Source organism: Haliaeetus albicilla, chromosome 9 (assembly GCF_947461875.1).
Source record: "Haliaeetus albicilla chromosome 9, bHalAlb1.1, whole genome shotgun sequence".
NCBI lineage: Eukaryota > Metazoa > Chordata > Aves > Accipitriformes > Accipitridae > Haliaeetus > Haliaeetus albicilla.
The window spans coordinates 3,143,102-3,168,935 of record NC_091491.1 but is presented as its reverse complement, the minus strand read 5'-3'; the positions used below and the strand labels follow the sequence as shown (position 1 = coordinate 3,168,935).

The following is a 25,834-nucleotide window of genomic DNA, read 5'->3' as shown; positions in this document are numbered from 1 at the left end:
CACGTATTTTCATAGTAATTACAAGAAACAAATATTAAAACACATTTTGATCTTCCTAGTGCTCTTTCTTTTCCCCTAGTGCCCCTTTTTCAGTTGTGGTAAGTTACACCAGGTACAATATGTATATTCTTGTGCATTTCATGGCATTAAATTAAACTTCAACAGTGAAGTGAAACAACAATAAAGCATGACTAGCATTACTGCAATAGGAACTTAACCCAGTTTCATGTGCATTATGCAATGTCACAGAGAAAACACGCACCACTATTTGAAGGACATAACTTAAGTATTTAATTATGCTGTGCAGGGAGATGGCAGAAATAAAAAAACCCATATCATTAAACAATGAGAAAGAGCAGCAGTATTGAGGCAAGGGTCAAAATAAATTAGAATACTGGTCTGTACTTGAATTTTCTTGGTTGAGAAAATTAAGGAAATGATGTAGCAACAAACACAAATGAAAAAATAATAAAATCACAGACTACACAATATGATTTATCAGACCCACACAGACTCAACTCTGTCTCCCCAAGTCGTCAAAACTGATTTCAGTTTCGTATAAAAACAATGGCAGAATCTGGGCACAGGAGACATTCATGTAAAGTCCCTTCAGCCAGAATAGCTGCTCTCTATTAATAACTGAAATTGCAAATGCCACTCTGCTTAGAGCTCTGTCTCCTCAAGATAGTTAAGCTACTTCCAATTGCAGCAGTTTCTTATTGTCTGCTTTCATCAAAGACTGATCAACTTCCCTAAATCAATCTTTATTATTTCAAGACTGTCCAAGATTCTTTCCTAGAAATAAGAAAGTCTCTCTTCCACAAACTATTTCAATAACTGCAACTACATAAGTATGTCAAAAGGTAGGAAGAAATTTCTATTAACCACAGAGGTTTACATCAAATGTTTGTAAACTATACCAATGTTTCACTACCTGGACACGGTACGTGACACAACCTTGAACAGTCTCTATGCAATCACGTCACAAAAACATTCATGCATTCCCCAGAAAAGCATAAAATCGCACATGTTCTGTGGCAGCCCATGCTGGAATGTTTTTATCATTCCCTCTGTTTACCTATGCTGACTGAAGTCAGTTGTAACAGCAGTTTGCGAGTCAGAATAACAAAAGCCTGACAGTGTAAAAGATTACAGAGGACCCTGGCCACCAGCCCACTGATGCTATCATTACGTTTATTTGTTCTAGGTTGAGATAATACTGTTTTCAGGGATTTTTTTTTCTGTTTACAATTTCAGATCAAAGAGAAAGGATCATCAGGTGACAGTCTAACTTTCATCTGCAAGTAAATGAGCTTCCTCAGTTCAGAACATGCTATACCTTTACTAAAAACCTTCCAAAATGCTCTTGGATAAAAACATGAGTGAAGTGTTGACTTATCAATGCAAGAGCTGTAGGACAAGAAAATGTATCCTTAACCAAAATGTGCACCACATACACATGCACATTTTTTCCCTTTACAGCTGAATTGTGCAAGCACGGGTTCTCCGAGAGCTTCGGTTCCCTCTCTGGTAAGGTTAAATACAACCAGCGCTTGCAATGAACTTTCGTGATGTAACACAGCGCATCAAACATGCTGTTTTTTGTTCTCTAAAGTCAAAAAGAAAAATAATTCTAAAGCATAAGTGGCACTTAAAGACTAAAAGATATTAATCCAATGTAACTGAAACAGTGGCTTCTGTCTGCATTTGCAGAAAAATAACTTTGAATGTTGTGACCTTGGGACACACATCACTTGAACCAATAATGTATCTGAGCACTTCACATTCTTTCATGGCCATTGTCCTCGCAATTCCCTTATGAGACAGAGGTCCACTTTCCATCTTACGCCATCTTCATCCAGGTCACACAAAAAAGTCACTGGCTTTGTTAGGAACCGAGTGATCTTTACAGTCCTGGCTCAATGTTTTATTCAGCAGATAAGCCTTCTTCCTGTATTTGCTGCTCAAAGTCAGCAAATACAACATAGATTTGCAGTAACAACACTTTTAAACTCAATTACACTCTGTTTCATTGTTCAAAGCATGCAGAAAGAGAAAAGGAAAACCATGTTATGAAGACTGGCTGTGAACAGTCAGGGAGAATACTCTTACTTACCCTTTACTGTGTCCAGGGGAACACAAGCTCAAAAACCCTACCTTAACCAAGCACAGTACCTAAATCTCCCTCAGCATCATGAAGCCAACACGAAGCAGACTGGCAGAGCAGACAAGCCCTAAAAAGAAGACCACTAACAAAAAAACCTGGAAGATGGCTAGCAGGTGCCTTTGGACACCGCTCTAGGGAAAAATGACCGTCAGTTGCTCAGAAAGTGCATATGATCATGTATTGAACATATACTGAATACCAGCACAATCTGCTGTGAGCAACATTGCAGTACAGGGAAGGCTTCTCCTGTGGAGGAACTTGTAACAGCGTCATCCCCTTCTCCTCCATCGAGCAGAAAATTACAAACAGCATAAGCGTAGCTATCGGGATAGACTGTTAATGCAAACAACATTCTGTATTAAAATCCATTTTCTTTTTTTTTTTTTTCCTAAACATCAAAGTGGAAAGTCTATATTTTATCCTATTCATTAATGGTATGATTTCAGTGACACTGTCTGGGTGGAGCGGCCAAGTCATTGCAAATGCTTAGCACAAATTCTGCTTTGGCTAAGGACAAGATACTGACATCCATGAAACGAGACAAAACCCCTTTTAGATCTCCTTCCAACCAGTCTGTGTATTTCAAAAAATGGTCAGGAAAAGGTAGGCATGGTCTTTCAGACTGAAATTTCTCAACCCCAAACCAAACCAGAATTTGTCTGGAATTTAGAAAAATTAATGCATGATGGAGCATATATTCTTTAGTTTTATTAAGTCAAAGTAACCATACAGCTAATATATCTGACTCAATAGAAGGACATGTGGGTGACTTAGAGACACTGCTTCATTGCAGTAAATCGATCAGAAAACATTATTAAATCACAACACTTGCTTCTTTTTCTTTAATATACATTAAGCATGCAACTTAATCCACTTAAGATGCTTCTGTGTATGAATGTCAGAGGGGACTTACTGTCACCTTCTCTTAGGAGACAGATGAGGAATACGAAGCTATTGGTCTGCCCTCCAGGGCTGATATTCTAAATTGGGTGAAATTAGAATTGCAACAATCTGTAACACCAAATATACATGTCAATATTTGGAACACCAATATATACGGTTCCCAAATTTCTGCTCCCAGAGCAAAATTGGTATGCCATGTATTACACAAAGCATACAATGCGGATCCAACAATTCTTGGAAAAATTGGTCTTAGAGTGTACTCCATGTACAGTCAATTTGTGCAGAAGCAGTGATCCCATACAGGGAACTTCTGTGTGTCCAGCAGCTTAGACACATTCAGACAAGTACATGAAACTTTTATTAATGTTACCAATATCCCAGTTCTTTGTCCATTAACTAAATGGTCCTATAATATCAGTAGTAAGTATTTGCAAGAAAGACGTTTATTGGTCAAAAAGCAAGAAAAGAAAAAGCATGTAGCAGACTGTGAGAGAGGGATCCCCACATATATGCAAAATATATGGTGACGCACACTATTGGCCAGAATCTCACATACGAAAGGAGCTGATTTCAGTATGGACGTTAAAATACCACATATAAAAAGGGCATAATGGTGATGTTTAAACAATTTATAATGGGTACTAGCTAAACAAATTTTGACACTGATAATCACTCATGTCCATCAACACAAATTAGAACTTTTTATAGCTCCAGTACAGAAGGTGACCTTTAAGACCATTGGCCTTGATTCACAGCTTTAAATCGGGGCAGGAGGGAAAGAGAAAAGTCTGGCTGCAAATGTATAAATACTATTCTAACCAAGAAAGGAGGTACAGAGGCTTCCAGTGTGTGTCTCAGAATATCTGCACTGAGAATTTTAAATGGAATAGTCTCCAAAATTCTTGTCTAATGCTACTCATACCTGAAATCTATGGAACAAAAAAGTAACACCACATACCAATCTTCTCACTGAACAACTACAAGTACTGTTATTCCAAAAGAAAAAGTAAAACCATCCACCATATTATGTAAATATTTTAAATGACAGAGGTGTATAGAGAATCACAGGTACCAATGTGATATTGCTGCTGGATAGTTTAATTATCAAGGGAGTTGTGAAATCCACCAATACGCCTCAGACTGGTTAGAATTTTCTCTATTTTATACTATTCCAAAAGCTATACTGTTCACATCCCAAATGAAAACTGTGGCAAACTAGGAAAAAACTTTACTATGTTGTTTCTGAGAATTTTAATGCAATGCTTTCACAGAGAAGCTAATACTATATCCCCAAAAGTGTGTCTCAATAAAGGTTTATTCTCTAAAACATGTTATGTTTGGTTTCCGATGTATGCCTTAAAAACAAATTTATCAGCTGTAAAAACCAGCAGAACATCTTTGCTCCTAGTGACTGGAGTCCTGTCCTTTGGTCTTCAATATTTGTTATAGGATATTTCCCATTTTTTTTGCATGAAAGTAGGACAAAAATAACTCTAAAACATTAAACACATTATAGTACATGCTCAAATAGATGTGTATGTATACACACAGATCTCAATGCCCTTTATATTATTTACAAAAATCACTTGTAAGTACTATATATATTATCCCATATGGACAGTTTTTCCTAATTTTCTCTCACTTTCCAGATTGGTTATTCTTTCCTATAGTAAACTATTGCCTATAACAGTAGTTACACTTTTCCAGTACAGTAGCAGCAAGGCTTTAGAATATTTAAACTACCAGTAATTTAAATTCACACGGACTAAAACATTGTCAACCACTACTACATTAAATAAAGCTTTCAGATTCTACTTGTTACAAAGGTAAGGCAAAAAACTTGAGGGAAACTGCACAACTCAAAGGGAAAAAAAATTGTTTGAAGGAGCTGTAATCATGGTACCACAATAATTCAAGCTTCCAGTGTCAGGGTCATAATCACAGTGCCTGAGGCTTCTCCCTGTCACACTAGTTTACATCTGCCAGACTGTCACAAGTCTGTGCTTTCACTGTGTAATTGCATCAGCAAGTGCAATACTCATTTCTTACCCTGTGGTGACATTTTTATTTATGTATTTAAAACAGGTTCTTCAACAGTTACTCAATGCTACAAAGGTGAGGCTCTCGTCATGCCTAAAAGCATCGCAGTGAAGGATTCAAGCTGCACTGATTCTAACAGTGATGCTAGCAAAAATGCTCTCTCACTTTTTTCCACTTTAGCAGTAAATCAGTTTACTGAGCATTTTTTATATTATAATTTCAGACTTTTTCACCCTATGCTAATAGCCTAATTTAGTCTTCCATCTCCAAGAGCGGGATTTTTAAACTGGGAAGTTAAATATACATCACTATAGTCTCCAACAGGTTCCCCCACTTTGCTAAAGTGTAGACAGAAAGTAATTGCAGTCTTCTGATTAACTCTTCCTTTCAACTCTTTAATTGTCTGGCTTTGGCTTTTACCACCAAAGTCAGGCAAACCCTGACAGTTGCTTCACGGGCACAAGACAAATGTTTAACATGTTACATGAGAAAAGGTTAAGTACAAACACAGCTAATAATCTGGGCTCTTTGGAGGTAGTGTCATATCTGAATAAATCTGACAGCACCTCATTGTAAAGGGCAAGAATTTATTATTGTCCAGGTTAAACGCTGTGCTCTTATCCTTTCTGTGGCTATAACATAAGAAAGGCTCTTTGTGTGCTGAAACAAACATTAAAGTGCCAACATACACAAAATGTATAAGGTGTCTGGGGATTATTCTTCAGCAAATAGTTTAACTTACTTTGGCTTCAGTCTCTCCCCTGTGAAGTGTATACAAATGATGGACGGCACTTTGTGATGATGACCAAGGATGTGTCAGTATTTGAAAAACATGGAAATCATGGCCTAATGTGTCAGTAGTAACCAGCAACATCCCTGGGTAAAAAAAAGAAAAAGAAAAAAGAAACACAAAAGCACAAGAGATTAATCACTGCAAAAGAAGAGGCTTAAGAACGTCTATCTAAAAAAGCTAGTGTGGTTTACATTTTGTTCTCTGGAAACAAAAGAAAACAGTTGCAGAAAATTACTGAATTGAAAGGGATTCATTTCATAAAAATGAATCAGAACTTCAACTGAAATCGTATTAACAGTATTACTACTTAAGTATTACAATACAAATCTATAAAAGCCAACCAAAAAATCTGGGAACATTCTAACTAAAGTTGAGAACTCGTGTGACCAATATGAAGCACTGATGAATGTTAGAGTGAAACCCCAAAATGCTCTTCACTGGGAAAGAGCCAGCATAAAAAAGATTGATGTTTCCACAATAATATTTTTTGGAAGAAGAGACATTATCAAAACCCAGCCAAAACAACCCATACCAAAAACAATCCTGAAGAAGCATCTTTCTTATAAATCTATACGGAAGAAACTGCCTGATTTATTGCTTGAAAGGCAGCAAATCAGAGTTGAGAGCTTTCAAGTGAAATATTAAATTAGGTACTAACTTCATTGAAAACAGGTCACTGATGGATGTACTGAAATGATTAAATTAGAAGATCAGCAGAATCACAGTAACTTATATATGCTATTTACTTTTTTCTCCCACTATGTGTCAGTCCATAACCCAGTTTTTAAACATTTACAAACATATTTGAAGTCAATTTGCCATACAAATTTAAGTTTTTATACCAAAAAAAAAAAAAAGTATTTTTGTACCTAGAAGAGAAGTACAGCATCATGGCAGAACGTAGGACTACAGTAAACAAACTTCAGATTTATTTTTCTGTATAAAAATGTCCATATTGCCATGCTTATTAATGAAATTTAAGAAGTTATCACCCGAAGTAATCCTCTGACATTTAATTAATGTCAAGTACAAACTTACTTTAGCAGTTTAATAGCTACACTGAAGTGCCTTCTAAACAATTTTCAAGGTACCCATCTATATTAAGGAAAACCAGGAATTTCCACGTAGCTCTGTTGTGTTGATTCTCCACAGAAATCATAATTGAAATCTTTTGTCCTTCAGGAAGGGGCCTTAGGTGTCCCCATTTTACATGACACCTATTCAAAGGACAACTGATTACCGCATTTCTGTCATAAAAGACTGTTCACTTTCTCAGTTTATTTACACATGGCTCCATGATTCATCTTTCCCTCTTATGCTCACTGCTGCTGAACAAATATAAGCAGTTCGAGTTTGAAAGCTCTCACACATTAGCATTGAAGTCCCAGAATATATACCACTCAAACTTTTAGAATTAAACTGGGAAAAAAAAAACCCTCTTGTGTACTGAGCAGCAGAGAAACATTCTCTTAGTAAAGATTAATTAACTCTTCTACTGAACCACCATTATAACATCACTAGGTGGCTATCCTGAGTGTCTTCCCTCCTTGGCAATCCTGGAATCCCCCTTCCCTTCAGCTCAAATAGAAAAATTTCAGCTGCCAAAGCCTTGACCTTCCGGGCCCAACGTCACCCCGCAGTGCCTCCTCCTCCTCCGAGGCCGAAGCAGGTTTGCGAGCACGTGTCTGGGCTCACAGGAGGAACAGCACAGTCCCGAAGGCTCCAAACAGGATAGTACAGCATCATCGCAGACTTTGTGTGAGCACGAACAGGCGTATGCCTCGGTTTCTCTTGACCGTAACTCTTAAGAAATAAGGATTTTGTGAAGGTAAACAACTACTTTCAAGACTATGAGGCCCACCAGCAGTAAGGTAAAAAATTGGAGAGAAATCCAAACTGCATTTAGAGACAAAAATCGCCTACAAGTCTCCTTCCCAGCTTGACCACTGGTGATGGTAGGGCTTGGACAGAGCGAGGCCACCCACACTGCACACATCCATTTCCTCAAAATCACACAAATGCAAAATCTTAAATCTGACCTCAGCAAGATTCCCTCCAGTAGACATACTTTTACTGTTACAGGCTGTTACTCCGATTCCGAGTGTTAGAAATGAAAGAGAGTTTGTTATGGAGCTAAGAAATCCGTGAGTGCATTTGGGTATTATGTTTGGGCGGTAAGGCATGTGAGTTGAGGTTGGTCTGGATGTTAATGTTGGCTTAACTGGCAATTTCCTTGATTTGTAGTGACTGTGTTGATAGGAAATACAGCTAAAGTTGCTCAAGTGCAAGTCAGCCAAGTCTTTAGTGTGGGATTATGCACACAATTTGCATTAATTCTGTTCTGAAACATCACAAAATACACTTCCCTTCTAGTGAAGTGTGCGGTCCTCAGTAATATATAGCATTTCCAGTGGAGAAACCTGGAAGCAAAGAGGGGTTTGTGTGCTAGAATTAGGCTGCCACTATTACTGGAGCAAGGATAGTCCAAGAGATCTAATTCAACGCAGTAAGGATTTATTTTCTATATTCCCATGTTTGCCTCTCCTCACGCATTAGATAGCTTTATATAGAAGTTGAGTATGCTTTTGGTCCTTTTGAGCTCTCTCTTATTCCAGATGGAAAGGACCTTTGGAGAAGGGGAAGCTGGAAGAGATGAACACATAAGGCTTCTCTCAACAGTGAACAGACGGCTTCAGCAAACCTAGATTTTTTTTTTCTTCCCCCAAAGTGCTAGAAGTGTTTTATAAATACATACACAGAGCTGAGTGCACCCAGAGATCTGAGCACAGCATTCTTCATGTGTATCCCATCACATGGCACAGTGCAATGAAGATCGTAAAAAAAACCTTTAAACGAGCCAAAAATCTGTCTGGAAGCTGGAGACAGAAAGCTGCGTAATAATCATGAGCCAGTGAAAACACAGGAATTACCATACTGTGTTGTCCATCAAATCTACCGGTTGTTTAGCTAACCAGTATCTCGTTTCCAATATTGGCTGGAAACGCAGGTGTCTGCGGACAGTGCAATAAACCCCACAGTATGCAGACATGATACAATTTCACCCTTCTCCTCACAAAGATTTTTTCCCAAATCTGTAATCTCTACTTAACCCAAGCAGGGCGCTGCTAGAGAGCTCACTTGGGGACCATACACTACAACGTATGTCGCACAAATCCATAAAGCATACGGTGCTACCTGTTTGTTCTTTTGATGACATACACCGTATCTGAACAAATGAAGCCGTGAAATATGCTTGCCTATCTGCAGGTCTGATCAGTTCCATATGATGTGCAGCGTTCTTGGTTCCATATTAATGTGCATTGCCTTGGGGGTTTTTGGGTTTAGTGTTTTTTTGGTCTGCTTTTTGTTTTTTTTTTTTTTTCTGTTTTTGCTAACTTGAAGGAGTACAGAGGTGAAAGATAATACATTTGTGGGTGGAAAGGAATTGGCTTAAAAATAGAAAGATGGGTGGTATCTGATTTGGCAATTATGCATGCCTAATCTAAAATCCTGCTCTCTGTCACTGTTTGGAATAACTGCATTTTATTAGATGAAAGCCGAGGGAAAACAGGCCCTTCGCTTACATTAGCGGCTATTTTTCAGTAAGTTAAAGGAGGACCTTTCATACTCACATTTACATTTGAAATACAAATATATACTTGCAGAACTTGTATCAACACAGAGGTCCCAAGCACAATACCACAGATGTGAAAGAACGTGTATTTATAAAACAGCATTTTGAAATATCTTACTTACTACTGTTATTCAAACAATAAATCACTGATGTTTTAGAACATTTAACTTGGGTTTTGGTGTGGTATTTTCCAGCTCTCATTACTTCACACTGAAGAATCACAGTTTTCAATTATTACAGCTCAGCCATTTCGTTTCTCTCCATCTCCCTGCAACAAAAGGCCGCTGCACCGCTGCAACACCCCAGCAGAAATACCTAATCCCAGTAGAGAAACATGAACTCGAATCTTGGTGGTTACCTCACTTTCACTTTCAAGTGCAGGAAACTTCAACTCAGCTTTCTAAAAGACCTTGTGACAGTTTTCCCAAAAAGTTGTTTAGACGGAAATATGGGTTAAAGCTGTCATAAGTTCAGTCCAAATATGTTTTCTCTTATGATGTACTTTATGTATGAATAATCATAGATGAAAAGTGAATAATTCTCAAGGATTTCCTGCTTATTTTTCAAACTGGCATTAATCCCTGTTTAACAGATAACATCTGAAATCAATTCAAAGTCTTGCATACACAGAACCCAGTGGAAATTTATGTGTAAAGCAGATATTACTTAGTATGTCTCTCTCTGCAAAAATTCTGATTTTGCTTATCCGTAATATGAGGGGCGCAGCTAGGTTAAATTAATCGACTGTTTTACTGTGTGGCTTTTCAAATCCACAGAGATGATTAAAATCCAGTTTAAAAGGAACAGGTATCCTAGATGGAAAAAAAATTACCGAAGCTTTGTTTTACCTGACAGATGCATTTGCCCCAATTTACAGCTTCCTATTTTTCATGCATTCTGTTTGGGAAACAATAAGCTTCTTTGAGGATAGAGACGTTAAAAAATACAGGGAATATATGCATAAAAGGAAAAACTAGTACAGATGTAGACTGTGGGTTAAGAGCTATTTATGCAGTATCAGAAGACTAAACCAGACTCTGGCCTGGCCATAAACTAAGCCCACGCCCTAAATGAGGTGCCAAGCCACAAAAAGCATTTGCGTCAACTGGGAATACAAGCAAAAGAAGGACTTCTAATTATAGGGCCTGGAAGCGGAAGCCCAGAGTGATTAGGAGTTTAGGCGCTGCTGTATGTTTATCTGGGAGCTTCCTCTCGCTCGCTCTCAGCCCGGGTTTGATAGATGAGGGTTGGCCTAAAGGGTGGGATTGAAGTTGCTGATGGTACACAGAGTTCTCCGCAATCCGAAGGAGACAGAGACTGAATACTAAGGCTTCTGTGGCCTTGTAGGAACATAACTCTTTTCAACTAGGCGTCAGCTGGTTAGCCCAAACGGCAAAATTAGAGAGCAGCAAATCTCGGTTGGGTACTTGCTATAAAATCTAGGAAACCTGAGTAGCCTAAGCATCTCCACCACATCCTATTTATAACACCTATCTAATTGCATAGTTGTTTATTATATGCATACAAATGAGGTAGACACAATTTCACCTTGGGTTTAAGTTTCTTGAGTAACTTCGCTTTAAGTAATGCCATCTTCCAGAGTAACAGAAGGTTTTTCCGCCTTCCAAAACAATGTCATTCTGTAATTACACACTGAAGAACTCAACACGTTCAAGCTGTGTTGGATTTGTTTTAAAAACTCCAAGGGCACAAATGTTAGGAAAGCAGGCACACATCTGCATGGAGGAAACGTATATTCATGGATATACTTAAATTTAGGAATGCAACTCTTACATTCCCATGCACGCAAAGCCATATAGAGACCTGTATAGCCATTGCACAAATACGCTATTTACGTGAACTGCGATAAAAAAATATGAACAACTTCTCAGATTTTGTTTTTTAAATATGAGCACGGATACCGTGCAACACTAATATTATGCTTTTTAGGTTTTCAAATTACAGGACCAGAGAGCTCAGTGGAACCACGCTGAACTTAAGAGTCACTCCTGATTCAGTCCATCCGCATTTCTCTCAGCATTCCTACCTCCTCCGTGCTAATTGTATAGATTTCTACTTCACTGCAGCTCTCTCACAAAAGCAGTCGCGCATGCATCTTGTTAAGATGTGACAAAGTTTATATGGACCGTGGTTTTATGAAACGTATGACCTGACCTATGAACAGTAGCTTTATTTATACTCACTTAACTCCTCTCTGAGGCTGATGCTAGTCAAAATATTAGTGCTACTGAGCCCATGTATACTTCCAAGTGTAACACATATGCCACAGTTACAAAATTTGGTCTAAAAAAAAAAAAACCAAAACAACCTTAGCTAAATAAGGAAAACCTGATTTTAACAACAAAATTCACCACAAAATAAACACAAGTACATAAAGATATCCAAAATATTTTTTAAAAAATATTAAAAAAACCCAACCAACAACCCAGCAAATCAAAAGAAAGAGAAGAAAAACAAAAAACTATTTTGTGAATAAATAATTATCTATGACTGTACCCTGGAGATCTCTATACACTGTAACACACTGAGGACAATTATACATTTAATCTGAGTATTTGGAGCTTGGGGTGGATGTATGGAAACTGTCAGACATTTACCATGTCCAACAGATGGCTCAACGGTATGCTTTATATACTAAAAAAACTATTTACCAGTTTCAAACACTAACTGACTACAGCTGATGGCCCAATAAATACTAGAACTTTATCAGGATGGGCTTCTCCCTCCCATAACTAAAGGACGCACACTGAGGGCAGCTAAGAATATGAGGACAAAAGATCAAAGGGAACAGACTCCCTTTTCTTTTAACCCTGCTCCAAAAGGGATACAAATCCATAGCCACTACCGTTACGTTAGTGTTTTGGGGTTTGTTAGTTGCGGAGATTGCAGTAAACATTTTTACTGCTGTAACATGTTATCATGCTTTTCTCTTTTCATTGGAACGACAATAAAGTAAATGTTACAGAGACAGGGTAAAATCCTGACCTCCCTGAAGTCTACAGAGCTTTTGCCACTAACTTCAAGATGGGAAATAATTTTACTCTTTTCATACAGTTGTGCATCTTTAATCCAAAAAGAAGTTAACAATGCCTGCTGTGCTAAATGACTGCTTTGATAATAATTTTAATATATTTTAGAATTAATTATAAATCTATCATGAAAACAGAGCATATTCAGCAATAGTGATACCTGAACAAATCAACGTTTACAAGTGTGCCCACAATCTTATTCAATAAATTCAGCATTCTATTAAGACTCACCTTATTTACCTGCAATTTTGACAGATTTTAACAAAATGCAAAGTTTCTATCGACAGATGACTAAAATTTCTATAAAAAGATGATCACAAAAAGGTGACTAAAGAACTATCCTTCAATAAACTGTGAAATTTTCTGCAGTAGCGTAAAAAGCGACCATGGATAATGTTAGATTAGGGTAATTGTAAATTTCTAATGCTTAAAGAAACTAAGACCCCAATATTTCCTTTCTCTTAGAAGCGAGGAATAGGAGACTACAAAAATTACTGAAACCGTTAGAAAAATTACAGAAAGAGGACATACTGAAAAAGATAGGAGGCCTAAGACCATCCTCCTCAAGGCTTCTTTATCAAAGCAAGACTTTTTGGTAGTAATGAAAAAAGCTTATAAATGGTACATAGATGGAAATCAATTATTTATATATGACTTCTGTCTGCAGCAAAAGGTAGGTGATGAAGCACAATGATTTAATCACACTTCTCCAGCAGTACAATACCTTATTTGCATGAAGACATCAATTTGATGACAGAGAAACATTTCCTGTCTTCTCCCCCTCCTCAAATATCAGCTCGTCAAAAGAGAAAATGGGCTCTATTCAAACCCACTAGCAACTTCTGCTACTAACTACTACTAAATTCTGCTTTGGTGATAAATTTCTTTGGAGACAATAGGTTAAACGCTTAGATTAGAAAAAATATGAAACTGGATGTTTTCTAAAAAGTTAAGTAGTGATGAATTTAAGCTATTGATAATCACATATTTCTGAAATTTAAAAATAGGATCATTCATGCACTGCAAATTTCCATACTGGCCTTCTTAAATACATTTCTTCCACCCAAATGACTTGATGCTATATAGCACTGATGGCAGGATTTCATATGCTTTTCCTCTCAGATTCAAGATACTGTTCAGTGTGTTTCCAGGGTTAAACTCACAGAAAACAAAGAGTGATTCTACCTAAGACTGGTTTTAAACAATACTTATCTAAACCATAGCTATCCAAAATGTAGCAGTTATTTGATAGAGAATTTAAATGATCAAGAATTTCCTAAATTTTCAGTATAGCTTAAAGTCTTCCACCTTCAGGTAGGAAATGCTCTAGACTTAGGCAAGTATTTCTGTAAAATGAAAATCAGTTTCCTCTGGGGAAGCACTGAAGGAAAAAAAAAAAAGGAGAATGTACACAAACAGAATTAAAAAGTACAGAAGAAAACAGCATCGACATGATTTCATGAAAAGGGCATTCTCATTGATTTCAACCCGGCTAATCACAATGAGGAGATAATCTGTTTGTCCTCATTCAAAGCGTACTTCGTGTTAAAACAGACTAGATTTTCTTCTCTCTGTAAAGTCCTCTTATTTACACTTTTGCTGGTAAGAAATTCCACTGCTGACACTCTTCCTTCACAAACAAACCATAAAGCAATGCTAGCAAGCTACAGATCACAAATTATTTCTCACCTTCTGGCTCAGCATATGTGATATAGAGACACAATCTTTGTAATTGCAATTCATCAAACATGATGTCATGACGTTAATATTAATACGTTTGTCTTCAAAGGCAGTAATTCAAGTTGAAAAACAAAAGTCAAAATAAAAAGAGAAAAAACAACAAATTATTCTGTCATTAAATAATTACAGCTGATTTTACTCTAGATGACACATCCAGGAAGGTGATGTTCCAGAACAAGATTAATCTTGCAAACTGGAGCAGAAAGTTGCAGTCATTATAAAAGTCCAAGCACAGATGCAATGCTGGTTGCAGCCATATCAGTACTGCAATAAATTAGCTTATAAAGCACTTGCCACTATAAAAGATATCTCCAAACCTTAACTAATCTACATGTTTAATAAAAGACTGACTGTACACCTTAGGTAGAAAAAAGAGACCAAAAAAAATTTCTGTTAATCTGTGAAGCACTATCAATGCTTCCCAACAATCAAATAAGGTATTTTTCTGCCCACTTGCTCTGATCAATGGGAAAAACTTCTGCAGAGACATTCCAATTTAAACCTCTTTAACTATTAACTCAAGGCCACCATCACATTTCAATATAGAGCATTTAAATAATCAGAGGAATTTCAGGTCCGTTAAAGGTGCAGTCAGGCATCCAAAGGGGCATACAGTTTAATCTGTTTTACTGCTGGTCCAACATTAATTTTCTTGTTATTAATGGATGGAAAAGCTCTTTTGTAGCCAAGGAAGCGTAATTATTTAAAATTTTAGATGTGTTGCACTTCACAGCTCTCAGCTGCTAAGCTGGCAGGAGTAACACTTCTGGAAAGCAGATCATTTATTTACCACATTTAGAAGAAAAAACCCCACATACTTATAAAACAGCACCATGTTTTAGCTATTTACTAATTGACTGTCTTAGTTAAGAAGTTTCTCTCTTTGACATTAAAATTACCATAGTTAAACAACAACAAAATGAAAGTATAGAAGTGAACTGAATTTGACATGTCACTTAGTGGTTTCAGCAATGGATTAAGAATCAGGGATCCTATGTAACACTCTTCTCTGGCACCGAGTTACTGCGTGACTTGAGTGAGTGATAACTTCTCAATCCTTCAATTTTCCTAAAATTAGCTTTCAATCCCTAATTTAAAAGTTTGAAGTTCCTACAGTTCATTTTCAACACACCCTTCTTTTTAACCTGTCCTCTTCTAATAAACTGAAATCATATCCATAGCTCTGATTTCTGTTCTTTGTTTTCTCTACTGTTTGCAAACCTCTCTTCTACCCCCTCTCCCTCGCGCTGCTGGAATTATGCCACCATTCAGTCAGTCAACTACCACGGCTTGAAAAGTCTCCCACTTCTTGTTCACTGAGAACGCCTTTCTTCCTCTCTAAACCTATTTCTTTGGAATCTTTCTTACCACCTTGCCCTTCAACTCCGTAAGGATCAAGTCTTACATCCTATATCTTTCCTGCCTTCTGTCGAAGCTATCTGGATCCAAGAACACATCCTGTTCTGAACTTGCAAGGTAGCTGTATGAATTTACGCTTATGTACACAATATATGGAAGTAATACATATTACTTATGTATATCAGAATGTACCTTCCACACCCCACCAATTTAAAAGTTGGTGCTACTGCCAAATTTAAGGTGTACTTAGCTACTGCTACAGTTATGTTTTACTTAATTATCCTATTTTCAGTTTGTTTTTAAGGGCTTGCACTGAAAAAATATTGCTTCTATTGCTCCCTCTAGAACGGTAAGAAGCCACGACAGAATCCTGTGGCTGGCAAACACTTCTATGGCTACATTTAAGACGCGTAGAGAAAAGCTTTTATTGAAAAACACTGTCCCAAAACAAGACCACCACTAAGCTTTTGTAACAAAATGTCCTTTTCAGAGGCTGTGAGTCTAGTTATTGGCTTAACAAATTGGCAGTTGAAGCACAACCTCTAAAAAAAATTCAAATACAGGATAATTCTCATCTTTCCTGGCTACCCACAGCCACCTACTGGATTTTTTGCAGATATAATTCTTGGCAATGAAGCCTTCCCTCCCCAGCCTGAGAAACAAGGCACAAACCTTACAGTAACAGTGATGAATAAGATTTAAACAAACTTCAAATAGATGTGCAAACTTCTACTCTTAACCCGATTCCCAAACCAAATATAAGTAATAGATAAGTTTGTATGTATGGTCCCAGTAACAAGGAGTAAGAGCAAAGAAATGACAGCTCTGCTGCTCATCAGCAGCGTCTAACACTACAGTCCAAGTCCAAATCGGCTAGTCCCAGCTCAACAGCAAAAGTCAAAATCTGAAACTGGGAGGTCCTGCAGTCCTGTAATAAATTACTGGCTTGTACTACTGCAGTTACTATGCAACTAGGACTTTTTGAAGGAATTCACGTCAAAGGCTGTGCCAAACACACCATAGAAGAGAGAAAGGAAAAGGCACACGCATCTGAACGGCAGCCTGCTATAACCACAGTGCCCGCAGCGCCTGGACCACCTCCTCTGAAACCCTTGGCAGGACGGACGCTAGAAATCCTGTGCAGAGAACAGGAGGCTGTGACCGGTTCAGATTCTGCACTGCCAATTTTCACAGGTGAAAAGAGGAATTAAGACCTAAGCACAATTTCCTGTTCTGCTTGCCTCAGTAGCTCAGCCTAACTTCCAGAATTGTTCACTACGTTAGGCTGCGTAATGAGGCTTCTACAGAAAGTGGAACTACAGAGGAGGAGCAGCACTGCAGTTCACACTGAAGATGGACAGAACAGAAATGGATATCCTAACACCCTCCAAAATCAAACTCGACATTTGAATATCGAGACACTCAGAATTAGTGGACATATCTAAAATTTAGCGCTCATTTCTCTACCCTTTATCTATAAATTGTGAAAATGACATATATAGGTGTTTTCATGTTCCACTTATTCACACATATGCATCCTTAAGACCTTGTGACCGAAGAGCATTACAGGAATGAGTATGAAGCTTGCACTGTACCCCTCTGTGTAAAGGTTAAAACCAACAGATGTTAGTCCTGTGAAGGTCTGATTTATATAGTTTCTCTTCAGCAAAGGATAGCCTGGTTCTGTTTCGCAGGAAAAGCCAAAAGTTGTTCTTTCCTCATGTAAGATGATCCCGATTCAATGGCATAGAAGAACACATAAAATCAACTATAGCCGTGTGATTAGTCGCCAACAGTGGATAGCTGGCATCCCTCTAAATGTTTGTAAAGAATGGTGGCAGCTTTAAGAACAAAAATTAACCGTCTCAAATTTCTATAAGGGCTGAGAAGTATCTCAGCAACCTGGCAAAAACACAGCGTACTGACTGGAAAAATGCTACCAGAGTTCAGCTGGAGGCGGGGGATTTTACTTCAGACACCAAGGTTATTCACCCTAACACCCACTTACAGAACTGCTGCATGAATCCGGCAGTCAGAACCCATGGAGATTTCTCAGTTTTATAAAGCACATTCTCTTCTTGCCTCACCGCCACTGACTCCACCACAATCCCGACTGAGACAACTTAGGCTGCTGAAATGTACACATTAACTGCAACAGGCAACAAATGGTGTTTCTACCTAATTTTCATAGGAAATTCTCCTTCTGCAGCGTATGCCAAGGCATAGACCAGTGTAAAATACAAGTAGGCTGTAACTTCCCATCTGTCTTACGAAGATGGTATTGTTAAAAAAAAAAAGCTAGTGTTGCTTGGGTGGGAAGGCAGCACATACACGTAGAGCACATAGGAGCATACGCTGCCTGCGTGCATTCCTGCAGCACCCTTAATTTGTGGGACTGCTTTTAGAACTGTGATCCCACAATGTGTATGTCAGGGAGAGCAAGTGATATAAAACATACCTTCCTTTGCGAGCTAGAGAGGATCTGGCCCTTCCTCCCCTCTACAGGGAAAGGAGAAGGAAACTTACTGACCCATGCACTAGACAAATGAACAGACTATCCATTAACTAGTGAATTGCACAGAATGAAATTATGTTAGAGACAATAAAATGAATACGACTTTAAAGCATTCATTAAAACTGTCACCAACCATCTAAAATTTAACCTATGAACCACAGCTCTCATTCATATATCATACAAAAAGCTTGCCAAAAAACACGATTAACCTGTGCAATGATCAATAATTCTGACATACAGTAAATTTTGGGTTTAATTGGAATACTTACAATGGATTATCAAATACTCTCCTAGAAATGAAAAGAAAAGAAACCAGCAAAGTTTAGTCACACATTTGTTAGCTAAAAACTTTACTGTTGGAGAACATCTAGGTACCAGTGACAAAAATCTCCTTAACTAGAAAGCACTTTCTTAGGCAAACAGAAGTTTTACAAACACTAAATACATTATTTCCATCTAAAAACTGGATTCTATCAGTATCTTCACTGTTTTTATTGGAATCAAAATCTCAAACATGGAAAGCAAAAACTGTGATGTATTAGTTACGCCTTTATACACAATTCAACTTTCTTTTCTCCTTCAGTATCTCTAGGAAAAGGCAGCCTTTGGTAAAACACGCATTTATTTGTTGTGTCAAACCTAGGCCAATCAATAACTCAAGTTAACCTAAAAAAGGATATTCAACCTTGTGCTTCATATTTCTATAAACCCTAGAAAATCCCAAGTTTATGACACTAAACCATACCAAATAAACAGAATGCATGGGTCAGCTACAATACTGACTCCAAATACTGAGAAATGAGTTCCTTTTTCAGCTGGTCTTCTCAAAAATTCTGTCCCACATGAGCCACATTTTGAAGACAGAATATGTTACTGTAGGCAATATATTTTTGCCTTAAAAAAAATAATAAAGGTACAGACAGAATTAAAAAAAAGGGGGTTGTTTATTTCCAGGCCTGTTGATAATATTTGCTAAAGCAAGATGAGCAGCTGGTCTAGATTGAAAGGCTGAACCAACTGTTTCCTGTCACATTTAACAGCCCAGCATCATTTAAAGTCTTAGGATTAGGAGGAAGGTGAACAAGAAATTCTGTAACTTCTATCGCTGTGTAATCTGTAATAAACCCTTGAGCTATGTAACTTTCAAAATGCAAATAATTTACTTTTTACCTTCTTTGAAATACTAGTAAGAAATGTCTATATATTAAAAATACATACATTGCACATGTAAAGAAAAAGTTTTAAAAAAATTGATACTTTTAGCTTCACTGATTATAAAACTTAATTAAGCTTGGTGTGTCTATAAAGTTTTCTGTTTTCATAGAGGGTGGAGGGGAAACTTACAGTTTATCATGAAATTTAGCTAATAGAAATGGTAAATATAAGGTAAAAATCTGTCTGGAACTGATTTCTGAAACACTGATCTTATTTCCTTCCTTATGGATTCTATTTTTATTGTATTATCTATGGCTGTACAGAACTTGCACAAGTGTGGACAACAACGTATTTAGCAACTAATATTCAGCTTTAGCACAAATAAAACGTCTATAATTTGCTTTTAAATGTGGTGAAGTAAAGACAATTTACTAAAATAAAACTACGGCCCCATAGACTCTAAAATTACTCTTAAAAGCATGTATAACAATTTCTCTAGTATGAATAGATGTGTATAATTTACACACAAGTTGGTTTTAATTATCACAGTTCATAAAGGCCTTTATACCTTAGATCTGTCATAATGAAGAGAGGGATTCTGTTCGTTTTTACCATGTTAAAAAATCTATAAAAGGATCCTCCCTTCTGGCCTCCTAAAACTAAGATCCTTTAAGCATGTCCAGTTTGCTAGCAGAACTAAAAAGCAGATTCCACGATGCTTATCAGTTGTGTGATTTACAGACACGATACTTTGAAAAGTCTCACCAATCGTGACTCCGTTCCAGGTCTGAAGGGACTACCTCACACCACCCATCGCGAGTCTTGTCCAACTCGCAGGACTAAGCCGTAGCGCTCCCTGCCAACATCATAAATGCTGCCATTAAAATATTTGTTTTAATTCTGACCTCAGAGTCACAGCTAATAAACAAGAAAGGCAATGAGAAATTGAAAAACAAACTAAATGCAGCTGTTGGACTGGACGTTTCACAACTGTGTTTAACTGCATCCTTTAATTTCACTTCTATGAATAGAAGCCATACACCACAGCTTGCATGCCAGCTCGTCAAGCAAGCAGTATTTTCTTTTGAGTTCATTTTGCAGTGTTATTCCGTCATGTAAATTTTACTGTATTTTTAACTTTTCCTTTGAGATGCGGTCTGCAAACAATGGCTAACTATTTGCTGGTGGTTTCTCATTAGAACACGTACTAGCAATGGATAGCATTTGTATAATTTTTCCATAATCTTCCTCACACACAAGAGGAACAGAATTTTTTTTGTGTATGTATAATACATGTTTGTATGTGTGTCAGTCCAGAGCCCATTTAAATATATCCAGTGACGAGAAGAATAACGTTTTAGAAACTATTTAGAAATGCATTACAAAATGACATGAAATAACTAGATACAGAGGAGGGAAACACAAAACTTATGCTGTTCTATGGACTTCCCAAAACTTACTCGTATATCTTTAAAAACAAAAATATTATTTTTTTAATATGTCTTTATAACAATCAGTGAAAATACCTTTCCTGAATGCACAGGATTAAAAATACTAATTAGACAGAGAATCAGGAACCTGAACATACTTGAAAGAAATCTATTTAGAAAAGGGGAAAAGAGGCCACATCCTTTTAAAACTGTAGATACAAATAAAGAATCAGATGATTAAAAATTAGGATACTAAGAAAGCCAGAATTTCCAATTTGTTTTGGAATATATTCCCTGAGTATGGAGGAAAATACAGATAATTATATTTTGCAAAAAAAATATAGCACATTGGTGTGTTTTTCAAATATGTAATGTCCTCCTCTTCTCAGTTTTCAGGTTTGGAGGTTTAGTATGTGGAAAGATAAATATCACCTCACAGCCTTCCAAAAGTAAACACTTTGTTTCCTCTGCAAGGGGGGAGGGGGGAGGGGAGTGGTGGTGGGTGTATTTTCATTAAAAAATGAAAATCAGTAACCATTTTTTTAAACATGTGGAAATCCAACTTCCAAATAATACACACCCTTAGAACTTTATATAGCAATGTCTTAAAAAAAAAAAAAAAAAAAAACGGCAAGCAGACCTAATGCCTCCGAAATCACACGAAAGTCTTAATTCTCAGTACCATCTCCATTCAGGATATTTGCATCCACAACTTTGCTTGAGTCCCAAGACCCTACATGAAAGTAAAACAGTGAATACTTTGGACCAATATTAAAAGGAATAGCAATAAAACAAAACATTTGAATGAAGCCGTACACAGAATTTCCATAACAGATCATGCCAGAGGTCTATGTAGCCCAGTGTATTTATTGCCTTTAACAACAGCGACTAGCAATCATCTCCATGTCTACGATGGAAGAAGGAACAAAGTGAATTAGTTTTAATGGACTACGGCTGACATCAGAATTGGTGAGGTTTTTTCCTCCTTTCTAAATCACAGCGTCTAATACAACATAATGAAAACGAGGATGTTTGTATGGTTCCTTTAGTCTCCAGTCTAGACACTCTCTAGTTTAGACTAATCCAGTTTACCATTGAGCAACTGATTCTAATTGGTAACATTTAATCCCTTCCCTTCCCTCTCTCCATTTCAGACCCTGCATACACTTACAATTCCTGGCAGATTATCGTCGACACGTTGAAAGCTTGGAGGTTTTTCTGTAGACATCTTAATTTAAGTAACCCCCTATGGTGTATTCCTTCCTTTTGTCCAAAATTTAGTCCAGGGTACCTTGATCCAGAGTTTACATAAGAAGCTCTTGTTGATTTACATTATGCAGCAGACAGGATTCTCCTGCGATACTATAATAACTATGACATTCTGCAAATGGTTTGTACCTGGGGTTTCTGGGGTTTTTGTTATCTAAATATATAATATATATTTAAAATATAAAAATATATAAATATTATATACATACAAAAGTTTAAAGCCTCTTAATGACAAATTCATGCATAATGCTGCATTGACAGAAAAACATCTTCATAACCAAGAAAGTATTTACCAAAATTTTCTATCCTGGCTACATTTTAATTATGGTAAAAATTCAACCATAATAAATACAGACTTTAGTGTCAATACTGCTGTTTTACATTATATAACAGAAAATCATTACTGGTTGTACATAACTGACATTTCTAAATATCTTACATTTTTATAGCATGAAACAGGCCAAATCACCATTCCAAGAAATGATGGAAGGCTATGTTGTCCTGTAAACAACAGTAACAGAGCACACATGTTCATCAAAAAAAGTAAATAATGCAGATGACATTATATGCTACTCAGTATAACTAACAACATCCTAGATTATTTTTGCGTGGCCAAGATGTATTGACTACAATCCTATAAAAGACAAACCTTGTTCCTGGACCTCATCTAAAGGTATCAAGATTTTCTTCAGAACAAAAATATAACCAGGAAAAATATGACGTGCAGGTTTGGGAGCATATCTACACAGATGCAGTCTGAAAAATTTATCTGAATTACCTAAAGTGAATTAGGAAGCAGCACTAAATTTTTGTCTCGATGCTCTGTCCACAATAAGGTGGCGTTCCATTCATCCAAAACTGAATATTCAAGCTAAAATGAATCGAGCTAATGTTAACGCTAAGTAAAAGCATCCACACAAAAGCTTAATGTGATTTTCATTTAATAAGTGAATTAAAGTAACTGTTCTTAGAGTCTCTTTGTAAGTAGAAGCCTCTTGTTTCCACTACATCAATATACATGCCAGAGGTACATTAATAAAGTCCCCAGTCTATTAATATTACTTCACTTCCTTGTATTATTTATTCTCGTCTTGAAAAGTTTTAATAAAAGGCTTGAAGTCTTCCGAAAAGTTAGAAGCTGCCTTCCTTTGTTCAGAAATGAAAGAGTGGACATGGTGCTCTTCACTCTGCAGCAGCTGCTTTGCACAGACGATCAGATGGCTGTTCAAATATGAACTAAATATTCTCAGAACGCAGCTCACTTCCCTCGCAATGGTTTCTGTATGCTTAAGAGATGTGACTTCCTTCTTAGATGTGGATCCTTCCCAATTAGATTGAAGAAATACTATTTTTCTCCCTATCAGCGACAGACATCCAGTGACTGCCACTCGAAAAACCCTGTGTATCTGCAGCGCCCAGCTTATGGTCTACCAGCGACGGCTCCCCGCAAAATTCATCTGGCTTGTTGGCCATTTTCAAGCTGCGTGAATTATTCTGCTGGCAGAAGCCCATTTCTGGTCATCACCTGCACCAGGGCCCCACAGCTCCTTCCTCTTACATGCAAGTATCCCTGCCACATACTGTGGTGCAAGCATCACTTCATGGGAAGGGGTTGTGGTAAAAAATAAATAAATACCATGTGTATGCAATACTTATCAAGTGACTATATTGCAAAATCAGATCCCTTTTTCCTGTAAATACGCAGCATCTCTTCCATGGCACTTGGCAATGCTAAATTATTACTGTAACATTCATTTAATTTGTTCAATATTGGATGGATGTCTAAAACAAACTAAAAAAAAATCAAAATATGAGTGCTTCAGAAGAGGGGCCTTATCTTCATGTAAGTCACAAAAGCAGCCGCTGGCATATATGGCATTATATAAATAAACCATGATGTTGACAAATAATAGTGTATCGCAACACTGTGTCAGTTTCCTATGGAAGAAAACAATACATGAAATACTCATATTCTACCAATTAAAAAGAAAAAAGGAAACAAGTAACAGTGCCAAGTCACCTGAACTTAAAACTTTACTAAGCACACTTCCAAAACCAGAACAAGAACGTTATATAGGAAGTGTGCCCACCAGCCAGAAGAAACACCGTCAGCAAAGCTGACAACACAACTGGCTAAGAGAACAGATTAAGGAGGCTCACATCATAATTTTTATTTTTACCACTAGAATAAGGACCCAGTTAGCATTTGATGTCTGTTTCCCAAAGAGTCAATCAGCAACAAATGGCAAAGAAGGACCAGTTCTTTTTCACTTTTATTGAACTACTACATATCTTACCTATTAAAATGAAAAATGTTAAGGGGAGAGGCAGTAACAATATACGCAAGGACCCAGCTTTTAGAAATTCCATAGGACTAAGGGATTTTGTGGATGAGATGCCTGGCCACAAATTTTCAGCTGCAGTACAAACCCTGCCCTCCCCTTCCCTCCGCTCCACCCCCATTGCACCCCCCCAAAAACCCCCAGTAACCCACTCCCCATAGTAAACCATCAAAACTTTTTTTTAAAACTAAAATTTGATGTACACAGGCAAAAAAACACAGAGCAAACCTAAACTACCAGGAACTGCAGTTTTTCTCCTTTATGGTTTTGGGTTTTTTTTCTTCTTTCTAATGTTAAACATGATTTGCTATATGTCTTAGACTGAGACTTTTACAGTCTCCCTAAAATCAACTGACTCAGAAGCAAGCTTTTAACATAAGGGTCTGGAAAAGGTATATAGGGACATGCTAGGCAGCATTAAAAAAAAAAACCTATGGTGCCCCCTAAGTATGCTCAAAAATGATATTTCAAGTTCGTTATTTTATTATTCAACCAGATTTTCATAGTAGCCATAGATCTAATACCAAAAAAAAGCTAACTGTATGCCAAGTTTCTTTTCTTTGAATACCTCAAAAACAAAAAAGAAAAAAAAATTCAATAGATTTGCCTTTAATTTAAACAAAAGGTAGATCTAATGCCACCAAAAGTGAATACAGAAATGTCTACACAGCACAGTGAAATGCTACGCAGAGACACCCCTGCTTGTTCTTTCATGATTTTGCCTTATAACACACCTAATGTAAAAGGTTGTGTGTACAGCAAGCTCTCCTTGCCAACGAACCCAGCTCAGAACTCCACATAGATTATTTACCTTGCTGGGAGGAAAAAACAACCCCCAAAGCCTCAAAACCAAAGCAAAACAAAAACCAAACAAACCAACAAACAAGCCAACAAAAAAAGACACAGACCTTATCAGCAAGAGTCCTGCCATTGTTTGCAACAGACTTTCAATCAGGAAAGTAATAACTTAACATAACTTGGACACTGTAAATGCAGTAAAGGATTTCTTCTTGGTTTCAGAAAGAAAGATTAGGGAAAACCATTTACTGACATTAGTGAGTCTCTTTCCTTCCCATTGGATTGTTTTCTGATAATCCTACTGTGAAACAATGTATTATGAGGAGCTATTCTCACAACAATACCCATAAATTCTGTACTGTTATTTTATAATGATTAACTTAACCCTAGCAAGCTCCTTGTTCAGTATGAAAACATAAAGAGCAGAAGCCCAAAAAATGTATCTTACTGGCAACTGATACCTTTAAAATACAGCTTAAAGTGGCTGTGGCACTGTTCTACTGGTTTAGTACAGAAAAATCATACATATCCACCTTCCATATCCATTGACTTTCAGGGGTGGCTTTGTTTTTAGATTTTTTTCAACCACAATCCTGTAAGTTTTTACAGACCTGAGTACCTGTGGAGCTCACGGGCCCT

General features: G+C 37.2%; 1 protein-coding gene across 12 annotated transcripts in view; it reads right to left on the bottom strand.

Annotated features, from left to right (window-relative positions):
* Positions 1 to 25,834, bottom strand: part of BCAS3 (BCAS3 microtubule associated cell migration factor) — a 373,998-nt gene that overhangs the window by 257,578 nt on the left and 90,586 nt on the right. For all 12 annotated transcript variants that reach the window (XR_011326035.1, XM_069790965.1, XM_069790971.1 and 9 more), the window contains exon 14: positions 5,853 to 5,986. Coding sequence is in view for 11 of the 12 variants with exons in the window: in XM_069790965.1 (XP_069647066.1) it covers positions 5,853 to 5,986 (134 nt within the window). In the remaining variant the exon portion in view is untranslated. The remainder of the gene's footprint in view (positions 1 to 5,852; positions 5,987 to 25,834) is intronic.